Source organism: Macaca mulatta, chromosome 9, assembly GCF_049350105.2.
Source record: "Macaca mulatta isolate MMU2019108-1 chromosome 9, T2T-MMU8v2.0, whole genome shotgun sequence".
NCBI classification, from domain to species: domain Eukaryota; kingdom Metazoa; phylum Chordata; class Mammalia; order Primates; family Cercopithecidae; genus Macaca; species Macaca mulatta.
The window spans coordinates 128934582-128951028 of record NC_133414.1 but is presented as its reverse complement, the minus strand read 5'-3'; the positions used below and the strand labels follow the sequence as shown (position 1 = coordinate 128951028).

At 42.2% G+C, this 16447-nt stretch overlaps 1 protein-coding gene across 4 annotated transcripts in view; it reads left to right on the top strand.

The window, feature by feature from the left end:
- Window positions 1-16447, top strand: part of HSPA12A (heat shock protein family A (Hsp70) member 12A) — a 182129-nt gene that overhangs the window by 6665 nt on the left and 159017 nt on the right. For 3 of the 4 annotated variants that reach the window (XM_077947608.1, XM_077947609.1, XM_015148266.3), the window contains exon 2: window positions 7944-8031. In XM_077947608.1, coding sequence (XP_077803734.1) covers window positions 7944-8031 — 88 coding nt within the window. Of the gene's footprint in view, window positions 1-7710; window positions 7771-7943; window positions 8032-16447 lie in introns of all 4 variants that reach the window. The other variant, XM_015148267.3, reaches the window with a different exon arrangement.

The window sequence follows — 16447 nt, the reverse complement described above, 5'->3', positions numbered from 1 at the left end:
GTTGGAGATGCTACCTCTGGCAGTTTAATTAGTATTTTTCAGGGAATAGACACACAATTTCTATATGGGCAGAATGAAATTGGAAGTAGGGCAATTATTCAGTGAGTTCATATAGTAAAGAGAAAAGGAAAAGATCGACCATAGAAACTCTGGCTGGGTGCGGTGGCTCACACCTGTAATCTCAACACTTTGGGAGGTTGAGGCAGGTGGATCATGGGGTCAGGAGTTTGAGACCAGCCTGGACAAGATGGTGAAACCTCGACTTTATTAAAAACACAAAAATTAGCTGGGCGCAGTGGCGGGTGCCTGTAATCCCAGCTACTTGGGAGGGTGAGGCAGGAGAATCGCTTGAACCCGGGAGGCAGAGGTTGTAGTGAGCCAAGATTGTGCCTGGGCGACAGAGCAAGACTCCATCTCAAAAACAAACAAACAAAACTCTTTAAGCAAGCTCTTTTGCCATTTTTAAATAGATAATTTTTTTAACTTGATAGAAGTAGCTACAGCTTAAAGGTATTTTTGTAACGTATCTACAGGGCTAATAAAGCAAAAGGAATACATATAAAATACCTTTAAAAGGCCAGGCTTTCTAATCTGTACTTCTTTTATTAATATAAAAATAGCAAAATAAACAGTATGATTATACTTATTGTGAGTGAAGAAAATGTTAAATGTATTTTCCACATAGGGGGCAGCAAAGAAGAGAGAAGGAAGAATCCTAGTTAAGAGGACGAGTTAGATGTTTTATCAAGTTATGGCAAAAAAAATGTTTTCTCTGTGACTCTTGTAAATATCGATTGGATTTGGCCCCTGAGAGTTCTGTGCCTGTTTTGTGGCTGCACTTGAATGAGTATTAATAAATTGTTTGACTTTTGTAATTAAATTTGAGAACCTGATTGAAGGGGATTTTAACTTCCTTGAAAATGTACTTTAAGTTAATCTGCTTAAGAGGAATTATCTGTTCGTTGTTAGCAAATCAAAAGACTGCCTCAGCCTTATAACTGATGATTTCTACAGGCCTGGTTATGAATCTTATGGTAATGTTAAACCTTCAAAAATTATTTGGGGAATTAAAAAAATAAAGTTTGACAACTTAGCACTTGACTTTACATTAATTATTGGCGAAGTGTAGAATTTTTTTTTTGTCATTATGGTGGTGGTTTCTCTTTTTCTGCCATAATTTTGTCTTTTAGAGTTGGCAGCTATTTTGTCCTAAGGAAGTTTTAGAACCACAGTTCTTTGAGTATTAAAAAAAAAAATAGCAGTCACAAATGAAGAATGAGAACTGTTTTTCAAAGAACTGTGTTTTGGAGGAATAAATTCTCAGTATTTTTTTAGCAAATAAAATAATTTTAGGCAAATTTATCAGTATTGATTTAACTGCTTCTCTTTCGTATATGACAGACATCTATAAATTATTATAATTGAAGCCCTATGTACTTCCAAAATTATTTAAGGTGATGTATGTGTATGAATCTCAAATGGGTTAGATTAAATTTCTCTACCAGATGTTAAAAAATACATTGAATTGTGTTGAATGCTGACAAGGGATAATGTATGATTAATCCTGTTTTTAATTAAATAATATAATTATTATATTTCGTGATTGTGCATTCAACACCTTAAGTAGAGATTACAGAAATAAAACTGCCAATGATCAGCATCTGTTTGTCAGAAAAACGTTTCTATTAATACTTGAAGGAGAAAAGTTTAGTAAAGATCAAAGACTGAAATATGATTTCTAAAATGGAAATACTTTTATTATGTTATTAATGATGTTTGTCCTTGGCCTGAGCTACAATTTTAACTGCTACAGTTGGGGGATAGGAAAGAATAGGAACGTGCGGGAGTATCTAACACACAGTTGTACTCAGAATGGAATAAAGAGTTGTGTGTATTAGGAGAATATTGTATGAAATTACTTTCACTTGAAATAAATAATTGAGGCAAAAGCGAAGTATGGATTAGAAGTATCTGGGTGTCTGCCCTCACCCCCATTTGTGTGTATGTGTGTGTGCCTAGAGATACGGACAAGGAAAGCAGCGTGAGTAACTCAGGCTTCACTCTGTTCCACTGCCCTTACCGGAGCTATCAAAGTGCCCTGAGGGAGCTGCACTTGTTCAACAGCTACTGTTAGACTGTTGTGAAAATTGGAGTTGATCTGTGAACAACTGATTGATTTAAAACATCACTGAGCAATCCTAGGTAGTCATCCTTCCCAAAGGTCACAACCAAATATTTGTACTCTAGTCTTAAAAACTTTCAGGAAACTTGAAAATGGAGAAGATAGATACTCACAAGGCAGGAATTCCATCTGAATTAAGCTTAGATCTCTGTACCTCCTAAAGAATTTTCCTGCCTCTAACATGTTAAAAGCAGAGTTCCTGTTTGAGGGAACTAGTGCCAAATTTCTTTTTGATGTAAAATTATTCTCAGCCAACACTTGTTGAGATTCCTATTAACTGTGGATCTGACCTGAACTTTGGTTGCCTAATCATGAATGCTTTCTTTTTTTTATAGCTAAGCTGATAGGAAAAATACAGTTTCTGTGCTGATTTTGAGAATACGGAATCAAATACAAAATCAAAGACTCTGTTTTGTTAGGGTAAAAACAAAGGGCTATAACTTTTATTTTAAAGAATATTTGAAATAAATAAAATGTATATTTATCAATGTATAGCTTTAGAATAAATGTTTTCCTATATATCATCATTTATTAGTTTACTGAAAACACAGCCATTTTAAATTCTAAACTAAGAAATTAATAATTGCAAGAAAAAAATATCTGTTCAATTAGTAATTTTTGTATACTTGTAAACCGAATGTTGGAAAATTAGTTCTCTTTTTCAGAGATAATTATAAATCTGCAAAACAGGATATGCAGTCAAAATGAACTCAAAACAGGAACTCTTTTTAATTTGTATTTGCAATGACTTTATCTCCAAATATTATATATTATATGAGAACAAAAAAAAAAATCACCATGTTTTTTGATTTTAACTAAAAAGAACTGACTTTCCCGTCCGTATGTATGCTGTCTTGAGTTCAACCCCAATTCACTAGGGGCATGCTTTGGACTTTTCACATTCTTTCAAGCCCCAATACTAAGGAAAAAAAAAAGGCACTAACCTTGGCACAAAACTAGACCCTGGCTGGTACATCAAACATTGCACACACGTCTGTACCCTCTGGGGTTAAGGCTCAGCCACCACATCGGGATCAGTCCATATGATTACTATGTTTATGATAGACCCACCTTACTTCCAAATTGAGACTTTAAGATTATACACGTCATGCCGTCCTGTCTCATCTATTTTTGACAAAGTGTGTCGGTGAGATTTTAGCGGTTTTTTTTTTTTTTTTTTTTTTTTTTTTACAGTAGGCATCTACGAAGTCCTTTGGAATCAGTCATACTTGTGTTGATTACTAAAGTGCATCTCTTTCAATGGGGTATTTTTAAATAAGCTGTGACTTTGGATGGATATTATTGGAGGAATGGAGCTGTGATCCCTCAAACTGAGAAAAACAAGGGTATGGGAAGACTCCTTTGGCTACTTAGTGCTTTGTGACTTTTGGGGAAACTTTGCAGCACGTAATTCTAAGAACATTGTAGGAAACAGCAAAGTAGAGCCAGGCTCTTCGTTGGGGAGGGGAGTGAAGGCTGTGCTCACGTAGCTTCAGTAATGTCTGACTTGATCCTAAACACTGCGGTTGAAATGTTCCTTTAGAATGATCTTGTGCATTCCACAAAGGCATAAAATACTAAAATCTGTTTCTTTCCTTAGCCAGTAGTTCTATATTAATTCAGGAGCTATAAAACAAAGTTCAGATTGATGTCACTTTCCAACTGTGAAAGTATGTTCACCTTATGTATTGAATACAAACATTTCAACAGGTCCTGTTACCCACTGGCCTGACTGTTAACTTTTTATTAAAGTATAAAGGACCTTTACACTTCTGTGTGTTAACTTTTGGTGGATGAAATACATATTGATTTACTAAGCACCTAAGGTGGATTTACTAATGTAAACACATGGATTTACTAAGCACCTAAGGTGCTCAGGTTGAAGTGCGTGTGGCTCTCACTACAGAAATAAGTTGAGAAAACTGAATTATGAAGAATTTAGCAGTTACTGCTCAGAACAATCACATTTTAGCCCGGGTTATAATTCTCATCTCTCTGTGCATTTAACCGGCTGTGCCTTGACAGAGGAATAAGGCAACATTTAAAAAAATGCAGACTTTTAGTTTTTGAATGCAAGCCCCAGCATCTTTACAAACCCTCTTTTATATGAAGTTAAGACAAACTTAACTAAAGGTTAAATTGTACCTTGTGAAGTCAGATGGTTTAAAATGTGCAATGGAGATCCATGTGAAGAATAAGATGTAAAGCATAGTTTTGTTGCCTCTGAACTTTGGAATTCTAGGCAGGCTTCTTGCATCATGTACAAATAAACCAAAAAGGGGCATGCAGAAGTGAAAGCAGTCCTGTGGCTGCTGTCAGATTTGACATTCATTCCACTGATGATGTGTTTGTTTGGCTTGTTTTTCTCCACTTCAAATGTTCTGTTTTTTCCCCCCTCCAGAAATATGGTAAAATGGTGTTAAAACTGTCCACGCACACTCTCACTCTGGGAGTTCATGCAGAGGACACTCAGCCTGAGGACCAGCAGCAGGCCCGCCACCCCCAGCTCCCTCCCACGCAGAACGCCACCTCCCGGGCCTTCCTATCACACCCTGGCTTGCTGTGCTTCTCTGTACGAATGGGGTTTCTGTTTCCAGCCTCAATAGTCCAAGCTGTTCTCTTGGATGCAGGGGCTTAATTCAACCCCCTTTCCTCTGCCTTGACCACCGATCAAATAGGCAAAGCTACTAGAAATTGTCATGTGGCGTAATTTGCCACTTACTCTCTATTTCCCATCACAGTGTATAAATCTTTGTTTTTCCTTAAGGGACTCAGAGCCCAGGCAGAACTTTTGGGGTTATTAGTTTCATATTTTATTTAGTTCTATATTATTAAATTAAACATCTAATTATATGTGTCACTTTACAGACAAAAATTTTTTTTAAAAACCCTATCAGTATGAGCAAATAGAAACACATTTAAATTCCTGGTTAAAAGACTGTCAACATGATTCTTCATATTCGGGAATCGGTTTATTTAATGAGCTTAGATTTAAAGAATTTTTTTTGCATTCTTTTTACTAAATAGGTAGATAAAAATATTATCGGTAGGAAAATACCTTTTATTATATACAGTGTATTTTGGTATAGTATGTGTTATTGCCCTAGCTGGATATCATGTATTTTCTGATAGTATTAAAATATTTTAAAATCTAAAATCCCCAGTCCCTAAATTCTAAGAAAAAAAATACTGCACATATGTTCAGCTATGGAAGTTGTACCATGACCTTTCAGAGGGTTTAGCTGCACAAAGTTCTACAGCTTTTTCAGATTTATTGCCATGAATGGTCTTGTTTTGTAGCTCAGTTCTCTGCTCTTTGTCAGTAAGTGGGCAGATGTTTTTGCCTTTTTATAAAAGTGCAGTAATAGGCGTGTCTACTGCCTTTACTTCATCAGCTAGAAGAACCATATCCATGGCTTATCCTGATGACAGGTGATTCACCTGAGCTTTGTTCCCAGATTGGTAGCGGGCAACATGGCATGTCGTAAGTGGCCCTTCCCACCAACTGAATAGAAAAAGGTTTCTTTCCAATTTAGATATAAACTTACGCTTTCACCTGTCGGAGGAAAATGAAACCATCACTAACAGTTTTTATTTTGTTGGCAGGTTCATGCCTGTGACAAAGAGATTTATCCCCAGGTGAATTACTCCTTCACATTGGTGTGGCAATGACTATTTAATAAAGCTATTTATGAAAACTCCTTCAGTGTGTGGTCCCCGTTCCCACAGTGTGTCACTGCCGCCGCCAAGTGACAGGTCTGAAAAATCAGCAAATCCTAAACAATTAAGGCATCAATTCCTCCTTCCCAAACCAAGGCCCCTGCTACCTCCTAGATAAAGATAGTGTCTACTTCTGTAAGGAAGACCCTTCCCCAAATCACACTGGACCTAATGGGTGCCCCTCCAAATTCATGGTCTCTCGGAGAATGGCATGGGTGATGAAGAAAAGAATTTCTTTCTCTGAATGTATAGATGTAATTTTAGGGTTGAAGGAGTGTGTGTGTGTGTCTGTGTGTGTTTGGTTAGTTTACCACAATCTCACACACAAATCATACCGTACAGCAGGGAAGAAATTCTCTGTCTTAAAAATCCACCAGTCACACCAAAAATTTGTAACTCCAGGAACACACACATACTTGGGGATGTATGCAAAGACTGTTCTCTTCTGCAACCTCATTCTCGAACGGGGCTAAGAGCTTTTCAATTGCTGTGACATTTTCAGCCAGGGAAGTAGTAGTTGTTGCAGAGCAATGTTTTACAGGCAATTACTTTATATGATCAATGGAGCAATTCCCCTTCCAGAAAGGAACCAAAGCGATCTAGTTAAATCATTAAAGAGAGAAAGAGAGTGGGAGAAAGGGTTCATCTCATTAGCAGGTGCCAGTGCTGCAGGCTCCGTGGCGGCACACAATGTCACTGGCCCTTTAAGACAATGACTGCGCTCCCTCCACCACTGCCACCCCCTCCCCTGTAGCTGTTGACAGGTCTAAACCTCCCTAGCAGCCCATTGTGGCCGCAGTAGGAGGCACCTGCAGAAAATGTGCCAAAACCAGGCAGGGAGCAAGAGCTTTTCAATAAGCTCCGCAGCTGGAGAGGAGAGGCAACACTAAACAACCAGCCTGGGCCCAGGCATGTGATGGGAAAAGGGGTCAAAAACACACCTCCTATGGGCTTTCTGAGCACTGTTCGGTTCAATTTGCTGACATCTTCTAGCTGGCTTTTCTCTATTTGCTTAATATGCTGAGGTATTTAGCTTAAAAGCACTAAATGCCTCATCATGATGAGTCGTTTTCTCTTTCCCCATTTACTGTTATTAAGGACATTTTCCAGCATTTTCACTCTCTTTCTGCCCCAAACTAAGATTGTTTTCTTTCGCTCCTCTCTCGTGACTACTCACAGGCATTCTCCACCACACACCGCCTGCTTGATTTTACTCATCTTTAATTCAGGGATGAGTAAAGCTCTCCAGATTTAGGATCTGTGCTACCTTTGTCAAATACACACTCCTGACTGCTTTCGGCACGTGTGTGGATGCTGAATTCTTGCATTCCAAGTAGTAAACATGTATTGTGCATCTACTGTGTACCCACCAGTGTTCGCAGGGCTTCTAGAAATCCACAGATGAACAAGACATGCTTTTCCCCTTGTACTGTTTAGGACCCAGCAGAGGGAATGAACAGCTAATGTAACTGTGGGTTCTGGGAATCTGTTTTACACCCAGGCGCTTGTGTTTGTAATATCTACAGCCCTTTTAAGAATAAGCAGGAGTGGAAGGAGAGGACGGGGAGTACCCTGGGATGGGCTGGTGGTATATTGGCTCCGTCAAGTTTGCCTTGGGGAACCAGAGGACAGAGTCTCAGTGTCATCTCTCCAAGGTAAATAGAGAGAGAACCGGGCCTGGTTCCTCAGTTTTGGCAGCTCTTGTCTCTCCATGACTCCTGACGTGCACATAGCGCTTCCTGGTTTTTGTGATTTTCCATCTATTTTTTTCTTTCTTGATGTAGTAAGGTATTATCTCTGTCTTGCAGATGAAAACATCTGAGACTCAGGGCTAAGCACCTTGCCCAAGGCCACACAACAAGTAGGTGGTAAGTGCACAGGCCTGCCAGGGACCCAGCTCCTCTGTGCCCACCTAAATCTTTGCTTCCCTCCTGCCGGGTACTGCCTCTTCAAACTGTCAACCAGCACGAGTACGCGACTTAAGAGCGACATGGAAACAAAGCGACATTTTCACAGTGCAACTCTTTCCCCCCTCCTACAGATGGAGAGTGTTGGCGTGTACGGATTCTGTGGGTGTAAAGCAAAGAACAAAATGAAGTGTGATTCAAGGTGGGAAATAGCCGCTTCAGGTAGGAAATGAACTAATGTGTGTAAGTATCAAACTGGCCTCTGAAATAACTACCCCAGACCTCATTCCTCTCGAGAGGGACTAGGTACGTTTAAAACTGGGACGTTGAAACTTCTGCACATGTAAGATGTTTGCCAAACCACTGCTGCAAAACCTGCTTGTTCAGAACACCGGGAAGTGGGAAGAGGTTTGAGAGAATTTCAGAGGCACCCTTGAGTCAGAAAACAAATTCGTTTCCCACCTATCCAAAGCCGAGAATCGTCACTGGCCACACTCACACGCACAGATCATGCACCTAGCATCCGTCTAGCCTGCCGGCCTCCTGCTATCTTCCTGCCCTGCTCTGGTGGCCCTGGGAGATTGGCTCTGTGAGGGCCCATACAAAGGCAGGAAGAGATGGCCTCTCGCTCTTCTGGGCTTGTTTTTGCCTTAACATGTCTCTCCTCTCAGAGGACTGGTCCTCTTCCTCCTTCTTCTTCGGTGCCTCCCTCCAATTCTGGAGAAAACAAGTGGACTATTCATGTAAAAAGAGAAAGACTGAGAAAGGGAGGGGGAGATGCCACCGACAAACTCCATTGAAAGCCACTGGCTGTTCATTTACATTCACACTTTTAAAACATGTTAACTAATGATGTTAAATGGTTTGCCAAAGGTCCTGGCAGGTCAGTTGTAGAAGTGTCATTTCTGCCTAATTAGGGCTCTTGTGGCTGCCTGGGGCCTCCCAGTGCAACCGGTGACAAGCCGAGAACTGACAGCTTCAATTGCAGCCAATAGGAAGGTTGGGCTGGTCATGTTTTCCAACTCAGCCAGGTGTTTGCTGAATGGGGGAGGGGCCTGGCGAGATCTGAGCGCTTCTATGATCCTTTTTCTTTTACTGCGGCCTCCCAAGTCCTTCCCCTTTGCCTGTCTTGTCTTGTGTCAAGGTCAAGAATGGGCTTCGCTAAATCAGCAATTTGGGTTATCTCTGGGAGGCCATTAGCAATCCCCAGCCCAGACGTTTCAAGTGGTCTCAGACCCCAGATGCTAGACTTTTTTTCCTCCATAAAAATCAGAGAGTAGGAAAAGAAAGGGAATGCTTTAGGTGAAAAACAACAGTAAGAACAAAACAAAACAAAACAAAAATGCAGAAAACTACGTAGTCCTGAAAGTGTTACACTTCTGAAGACATAATAATGAAATTGGTTAAGGAGAAAACCATGAAAGCATCCCGATCAATGCTTTAAATATTGGAAAGAATAAAAGACTGTAGTGAAAACAAATTCTGTAGTATTCATTGGGGTCGACAGTACCTGTCACATAGTAGGTCCTCAATAAATAAATTTATTGATCTGAATTGGTTTTTCAGGAGAAAAATTATTGTCTGAGAAACAAAGAGTGATTGGTTGAGATTTTGCTCTTTTTCATGCTTGCCTTAACTCTTTCTATCATGTTCTTTGAGCTTCTCCGTTGACCATAAAATGCTTGCTAAATTGTAGTTCCACGTTATGGGTTGACATGATTATCTTGTTGTTTTGTTTTGTTTTGTTTTTAACAACTTAAGCAAAATACCATTAATTCTCAGCTCCCCCAGACTGCAGCAGCTACCACACAAAGAAGCAGTCCTATGGCAATGACAGGACATCTGTGTCCAGGATTTGGATCTGACGAACTGGCAGTTCCTGCAGGGATGACGGTACTCCCTAGTTGTGTCTGAATTGGACGCACCAGCACTTGAGCACACACAAACGCACGTGAACAGATGGAACGTGTTATGGGCCTGTTAGCCAAGGAATGACAGAATTAATCCATGGGCATTTGCGGCCAATGTTGTGTTAAACTAAAGGGAAAAAGTGAACAGGGAAAAGCCATGTTTGTTTTATGAAAATCTCAGACCCAATCCTTAGGTCTGGAAATAAGGGGTGTCTAAAACCTCACTTTAGTTCTGGAAATGAGGGGTGTCTAAAACAAAGGGCATCTGAAACTTTGGTTTTTCAGCTTCCTTTCCGTGACCTCTTTCCCACCCGCTGCCTCTGTTTTCTCTAATATGGAACAGTGAAAATGGGGGCCAGCAAAACAGATTGTTGATGCCTGTTGATTTTATCAAAGGAAGGTTAGATTAAGTAAGACGGCGTAAATGAGCACACCTAGGACAATACCTGGCATATATCAGGTGGCCAGTGGCAGTGAATTCTCTCCCTGCTGTCTTGAGTTCTCGAAGGTTGGAGTCCATGCATGCCAAGCTATTTTTTCGGCCTGATAGCAGGTGAGCTACTGAGTGAAGACAGAGACTGGACACTCATTCAGCTCTGAATCATCAGCACCTTGCATGGAAGGTGCACAGGACATATTTGAAAAAGAATTAATAGAATTGACCAATAGGCTGACCTCCTGAATGGTGAATGAGCAAATTGATCTAGAGGTATTCAAAACTGTTTAGTTGACTGTCCCAAACTTTCTCAGACCTCTTCTGCCACTGACTTCCCTGAAAAGACCCTTTGCAGCTGGGCGTGGTGGCTCACGCCTGTAATCCCAGCACTTTGGGAGGCTGAGGTGGGCGGATAACGAGGTCAAGAGATCGAGACCATCCTGGCCAACATGGTGAAACCTCGTCTGTACTAAAAATACAAAGATTAGCTGGGTGTGGTGGCACATGCCTGTAGTCCCAGCTAGTCGGGAGGCTGAGGCAGGAGAATTGCTTGAACTGGGGAGGTGGGAGGTTGTGGTGAACCAAGATCGTGTCACTGCACTCCAGCCTAGCAACCCAGCGAGACTCTGTCTCAAAAAAAAAAAAAAAAAACCCTTTGCATTTTTGTCCTATCCTGTTTTGTCTGTCCCTTTCAGACCGTATCACACGTTCTTTTTCCTCTTTGGTGACCTCCTTTGTCTTTCTTGCTACTCCTGTACACTGTTGTTTACTCACACTGCTTTTATTCTGAGCTCTCATTTCTCTTCTATTTCCGGTTCTAACGCCTATCTTGTCCGTGCCTCCCACACTCACCTCTGACTCGGAGGCCTGATCCGCACAGCTGCGATGGATGTTTGAGCACTTTGAGGGTGAACCGTTGTCATGAGGCCTTTTTGAGTGCTAAAAAGTGACCACTTAAGATTTTCCTTGCGGTTAGTAAGATGAGTATTTTTAAATCATTCTGGAGGAGATTAGTGGTAAAGAAAACCTTCCTCAGCAACTAAATCATTTTGGAAAAATAAGCCAATTAGTCGATAAAACAAAAAAACCTTTTGAAGACTTGTGAACAGAGGAAAGGACATGTGAATTACAGGTTTTCTATTTTGTGGCATTGATGTACTCCAGTAGTATTCGTGATAGCTGATTATCGCGATGGTGACCCTGGAAAGGTGAAATTATGTTCAGTTGAATATAGCCTAACCCTTCTCAAAGGATAATTTGATTTTGTTACTCCATTGTTAAGGGCTTTTTGGTGGCCTTTCGAGATCTGGCTCTGGCTTCTCTTTGACCTTGAACCCTCACTCTGGTTGTGCTGATCTGCTGACCGTCCTCCGGACATGGTAGGGTGTTTCATGCCACAGGGCCTTTGAATAAACCTTTCTTATCCTTGGAATGAATGCCTCTTCTTCCTTTTGTTCCCCTGCCAAACACATGCTATTAGGAAAGATTCAACTCCATGTCACCACCTCCACAAACTTCTCCTGACACCTCCCAAGTTAGAGTGACCTTTTTCTCTTGTGTGCCCCCCACTGTCGAACTTGATGTTCCTGTCAATAACAACAATGCTGCTAACAATGATGGTTTCCTTTCATTGAGTGCCTTTTGGTTCCAGTAAGTGTAACTGCTTTCACTTGTTAAATCATTTAAGTCCTGTCACCCTATGAAGAGGCCATTATTATAGATACAGTCGTGCATTGCTTAATGACAGGGATATGTTCTGAGAAATTCATTATTAAACAATTTCATCATTGTGTGAACATCATAGAGCGTACTTCCACAAACCTAGATGGTATAGCCTACCACACACCTAAGCTATTATATGCGGGATAGCCTGCTGCTTCTAAGCTACAGACCTGTACAGCATGTTACTATACTGAAGCTGTAGGCAGTTGTAACACAGTGGCAAGTACTTGTATATCTAAACATAGAAAAGGTACAGTAAAGATACAATATTATAATCTTATGGGACCACAGTCATATATGTGGTCTGTCGTTGACCAAAATGTCATCGTGCAGTGCATGACTGTATTTAGTTTACCAATAAGGACCCTGCAGCTCAAGTGGCACGTTGGATGTCATACAGTTTCAAAGTGGTGAAGCTGGGTCCTGAACCCAGCCAGCATGACTCAACCCACATTATTGGCCGCCATGAATACAGAACCACCAAACCAACTACCTTCCATTATAAATAGCCACCATGGTGATAGGAGGGGCATTTCAGTTTTCAGTGTGTCTTCTCTAGATGGTGAGCTCCTTGAGGTTGGTGACACTCATAACTTTGTGTTCTAGTGCTTATCCTTGGGCCAGCACATGGCAGAGACTCTTTAAGTGCTGACTGGGTTTAATAAGATGGAATTGAATTGTACTGTAGTATATATGAATATATATGTATATATGCACATATCCTCTCCCCGGCCCTCTTGCTCTTTATGTGTATGCATATACTTATATACATGTTTAATAGGTTTTTATATATATTTTATATATGTACATATATGCATTTTGTTTTTGAGATAGGGTCTTGCTCTGTCCCCCATGCTGGAGTGCAGTGGTGTGATCACGGTTTACTACAGCCTTGACCTCCCGGGCTCAAGGGGTCCTCCCAGCTCAGCCTTCCAAGTAGCTAGGACTACAGGCATGCACCACCACGCCTGGCTAATTTTTGTATTTTTTGTAGAGATGGGGTTTCACCATGTTGCCTGGTTCTCAAACTCCTAGGCTCGAGTAATCCACCCACCTTCGCTCCCAAAGTGGTGGGATTACAGATGTGAGCCACCGCAACCAGCCCATATATACATATGTAACATATACATATACATCTATGCACACAAATTAACATAATATGTATATATGTGCATAAATTAACATTTTCTATATAACGATGGCAAGAGAGGCAGGCAGAGAAAGAATCAGTTGCAGTCTGGAGGAATATACGTGTGTTACTTGGTTTCTCTGACTTTAAATTCTCTGTTAATCTATATTCCTGTAAAGTAGATGATAGCATGTATCTTGGCCTATATGTTTCTAAAGACAAACCTCTAAGCTCTTAAAGTTCTGCCATGGTGTGTGTCATGGTACATTTAAGTCAGAAAGCCCATTAGGGGCCGGGCATGGCGGCTCAAGCCCATAATCCCAGCACTTTGGGAGGCCAAGACGGGCGGATCACGAGGTCAGGAGATCGAGACCATCCTGGCTAACCCGGTGAAACCCTATCTCTACTAAAAAATACAAAAAACTAGCTGGGCGAGGTGACGGGCGCCTGTAGTCCCAGCTACTTGGGAGGCTGAGGCAGGAGAATGGCGGGAACCCGGGAGGCGGAGCTTGCAGTGAGCCGAGATCGCACCACTGCACTCCAGCCTGGGCGACAGAGCGAGAAAAAAAAAAAAAAAAAGCAAAAGCCCATTAGAGGAGGAGGATGCCTGGCTAGAATAGCTAGAATAGTGTTCTTGAGTTTTTCCATGTGTGTTGTCTCAGGTAGGAAGATGACAAGTCCTATTTTGTTCTTGTGTGATTCCTCATCATTCAGTCCCTGCAGGCTGAGCTTGTTAATGGTGGTGAACATGAGTTTTGTTCTTTGCCAGAAGCGCCCACCAGTGCCCATAACGCCCTCCCAGAATGTGCTGGGCAGTGTGTTTAGGGTAAGACTGACTAATGACCCTACACTGAGAATGGCCTCAGCACAAACCCAAAAGGCTCTGCTAGGGCTCAGAGGCAGCCATGAGATTTGGAGAGCTGGATGACGGTTCACTAAGAGAATTCAAGCTGTCAGTCCTCCTGCGTACCCTTTGGATTCTATTCTGATGCTGTTGCTTGTAGAGGGAAAAAGTTCATGTGCCATTTATATACAAGTGCCCATTTGACATTGAGTGAGTGACATTTATTTTGCCCTATATGAACATAAAATCTGTTTTAAAATCAGATTCTAGAACTTTAAAAGGGTTCTTATGTATTTTTCTGAAGTAACTCAGTGACCGTAGGTGAGCCCGCCCCACCTGGCCTGATGGGTGACCCTTTTCCTGCCCCCTCACCGGTTCTGCTTCTTGCTCCTCTCTCTGCGCCTTGGCTCCCCTTCCCGGAACCCTTCCTCTTGGCCTTGCCAAATCCTGCCCATCCTTTGAGAACCTCTTATGCCCATGGCTGTCTTACCCCTTCCTGCTTTGCTGTGGTATCCGTTGGTCTGTTCTCGTGCTGCTAATAAAGACATACAGGAGACTGGGTAATTTATAAAGGAAAGAGGTTTAAGGGACTCACAGTTCCACATGGCTGGGGAGGCCTCACAATCATGGTGGAAGATGAAGGAAGAGCAAAGGGACTTTTTACATGGCGGCAGGAAAGAGAGCTTGTGCGGGGGAACTCCCATTTATAAAACCATCATATCTCATGAGACTTACTCACTACCATGGGAACAGTATGGGGGAACCACCCCCATGATTCAATTATCTCTACCTGGCCCCGCCCTTGACACGTGGGGATTATTACAATTCAAGGTGAGATTTGGGGACACAGATTTGGGCTGTGGGGACACAGCCAATCGATACCTGGCATATGCAATCTGATCACCCCTTCCAAACTTCTCTCTTAAAAATGCAACACTCTGACAGCATGTGGAGGCTTGGATGGAAACATGGTAAAAATTAAGACATTGTTTCTCACACTTTGGCACCAAAGTGATACAAATCCCAGAGATGAGGCAACTGGTGTTTCTGCCAGAATGGAATGTCCTTGACATTTTCTGTTGTTTTTAAATATTTGCAACTATTTATTGTTCTTCCGTAAAAACCAGCATTTGTGGTTGTCTATATAAAAGTAATGTTCTAAAGTGTGCCTTTGTGTGTCCTTGATGCAGGACCGGCTCGGACTTGTGACCTGTGCAGTCACACAAGGCCCTGCATGTGGTTTAGTGCTCCACTGTCACCATCTTGAAATTCGTAATACCTTGAACGAGGGGTCCTGTATTTTTGTTTCATGCTGGGCCCAGCAAATTACATAGGTGATCCTGCCTTTGGGGTTCTGCAAGGCCCCTAACCGTGAAGCATGCATCGAGTTACAGCTTTAAATCTTAACATGACTTCATGTGTTATGACCCACCCGGGACAGTGCAGGAAGCTGGGTGCCCTTTAAAAAAGGAGTCTGGGCTGAAGGAGATGGAGAGGTAGGAAGGGTTGTGGGTCCTGAATGCCAGCTTTGCCAGGGCCATGCCTCGCAGCCATGTCCTTACTGCCTGTCTACCACAGGCCAGGAGGTGAACAGTCATTCTGTAATTCACATGCAGTAACACTCTTTGAGAGTTCTGTTTTTCACTTGGAACTGCCAAGTCATTTGGTGAAGATTTCCTGCTTGTTTGAAGTCCGCAGAGAAAAACCGCTAATGAAACATACCACATTTGGAAATGAACTTTTTAAAGTATGTATCCGTAAGTTCTTATTCCAGCTCTTCCTTTTATTTTATAAATGCCTGTCTTATTTCAAAAGGGACTTTCAGGCATAGGTATAACAACATAATAAGAACAATACATTTGAGAAACAGGACTGAAAAGACACTAGGGCAAAGTCAGGGGTCAGGGTGGATCACAAATGCATACCACGAGGTCTTACTGAATTTTAATTTACAAATGCCTGTCAGCTTCCCAGCAGCAGAACGAAGGAACGCAGTTGTTCACATCTATATGCAACAGAAGGGTGGGGTGGAAAGCAGCTCACAATTTGGCTTGCACCGTCCACCGCAGAGAATTGAGAGATGTCTTGGGAACATGAGTGGGGCTTTCCGGGAATCTGTTTACCTGAGGCACTAAGTCCTCTCTCCCTTGGACATCCCCAGATAGTCCAGCATGAAGCTTTATTTGGAGAAGAGGGGCAGTTTGGAGCACTTCATGATGTCTTGTCAGCCAGTTTGTCCTACAAATGCCTTCAAACTGAGTGGGACTTGAGCAAACAACATCCAGAGCTTCACTCCTCCCCGCCACTGCGCTGGCCCTGCAGTGTTGTGAGTTGGTGGCTCCAGTGACATGGCAGTGGCGGTGAGCCCAGCACTGGCAGTGTTGGTGACACTCATGTGGTGGTGGTGGCACCAGCACTGGCAGTGTCTGTACCAGCAGGAGAGGTAGCACCAGCACCTCCAAAGTGGATGCGGCAGCATCACAGTGGCCGCAGGGGCCAATCGGCTGCGGTCGGTGTGGAGGCAGTGGCCGGGAGTGGCCCAGCAGGGGCTCTGCCAGCAAGGGCGAGCCCTGCAGATAACTCCATGGATGACAGAA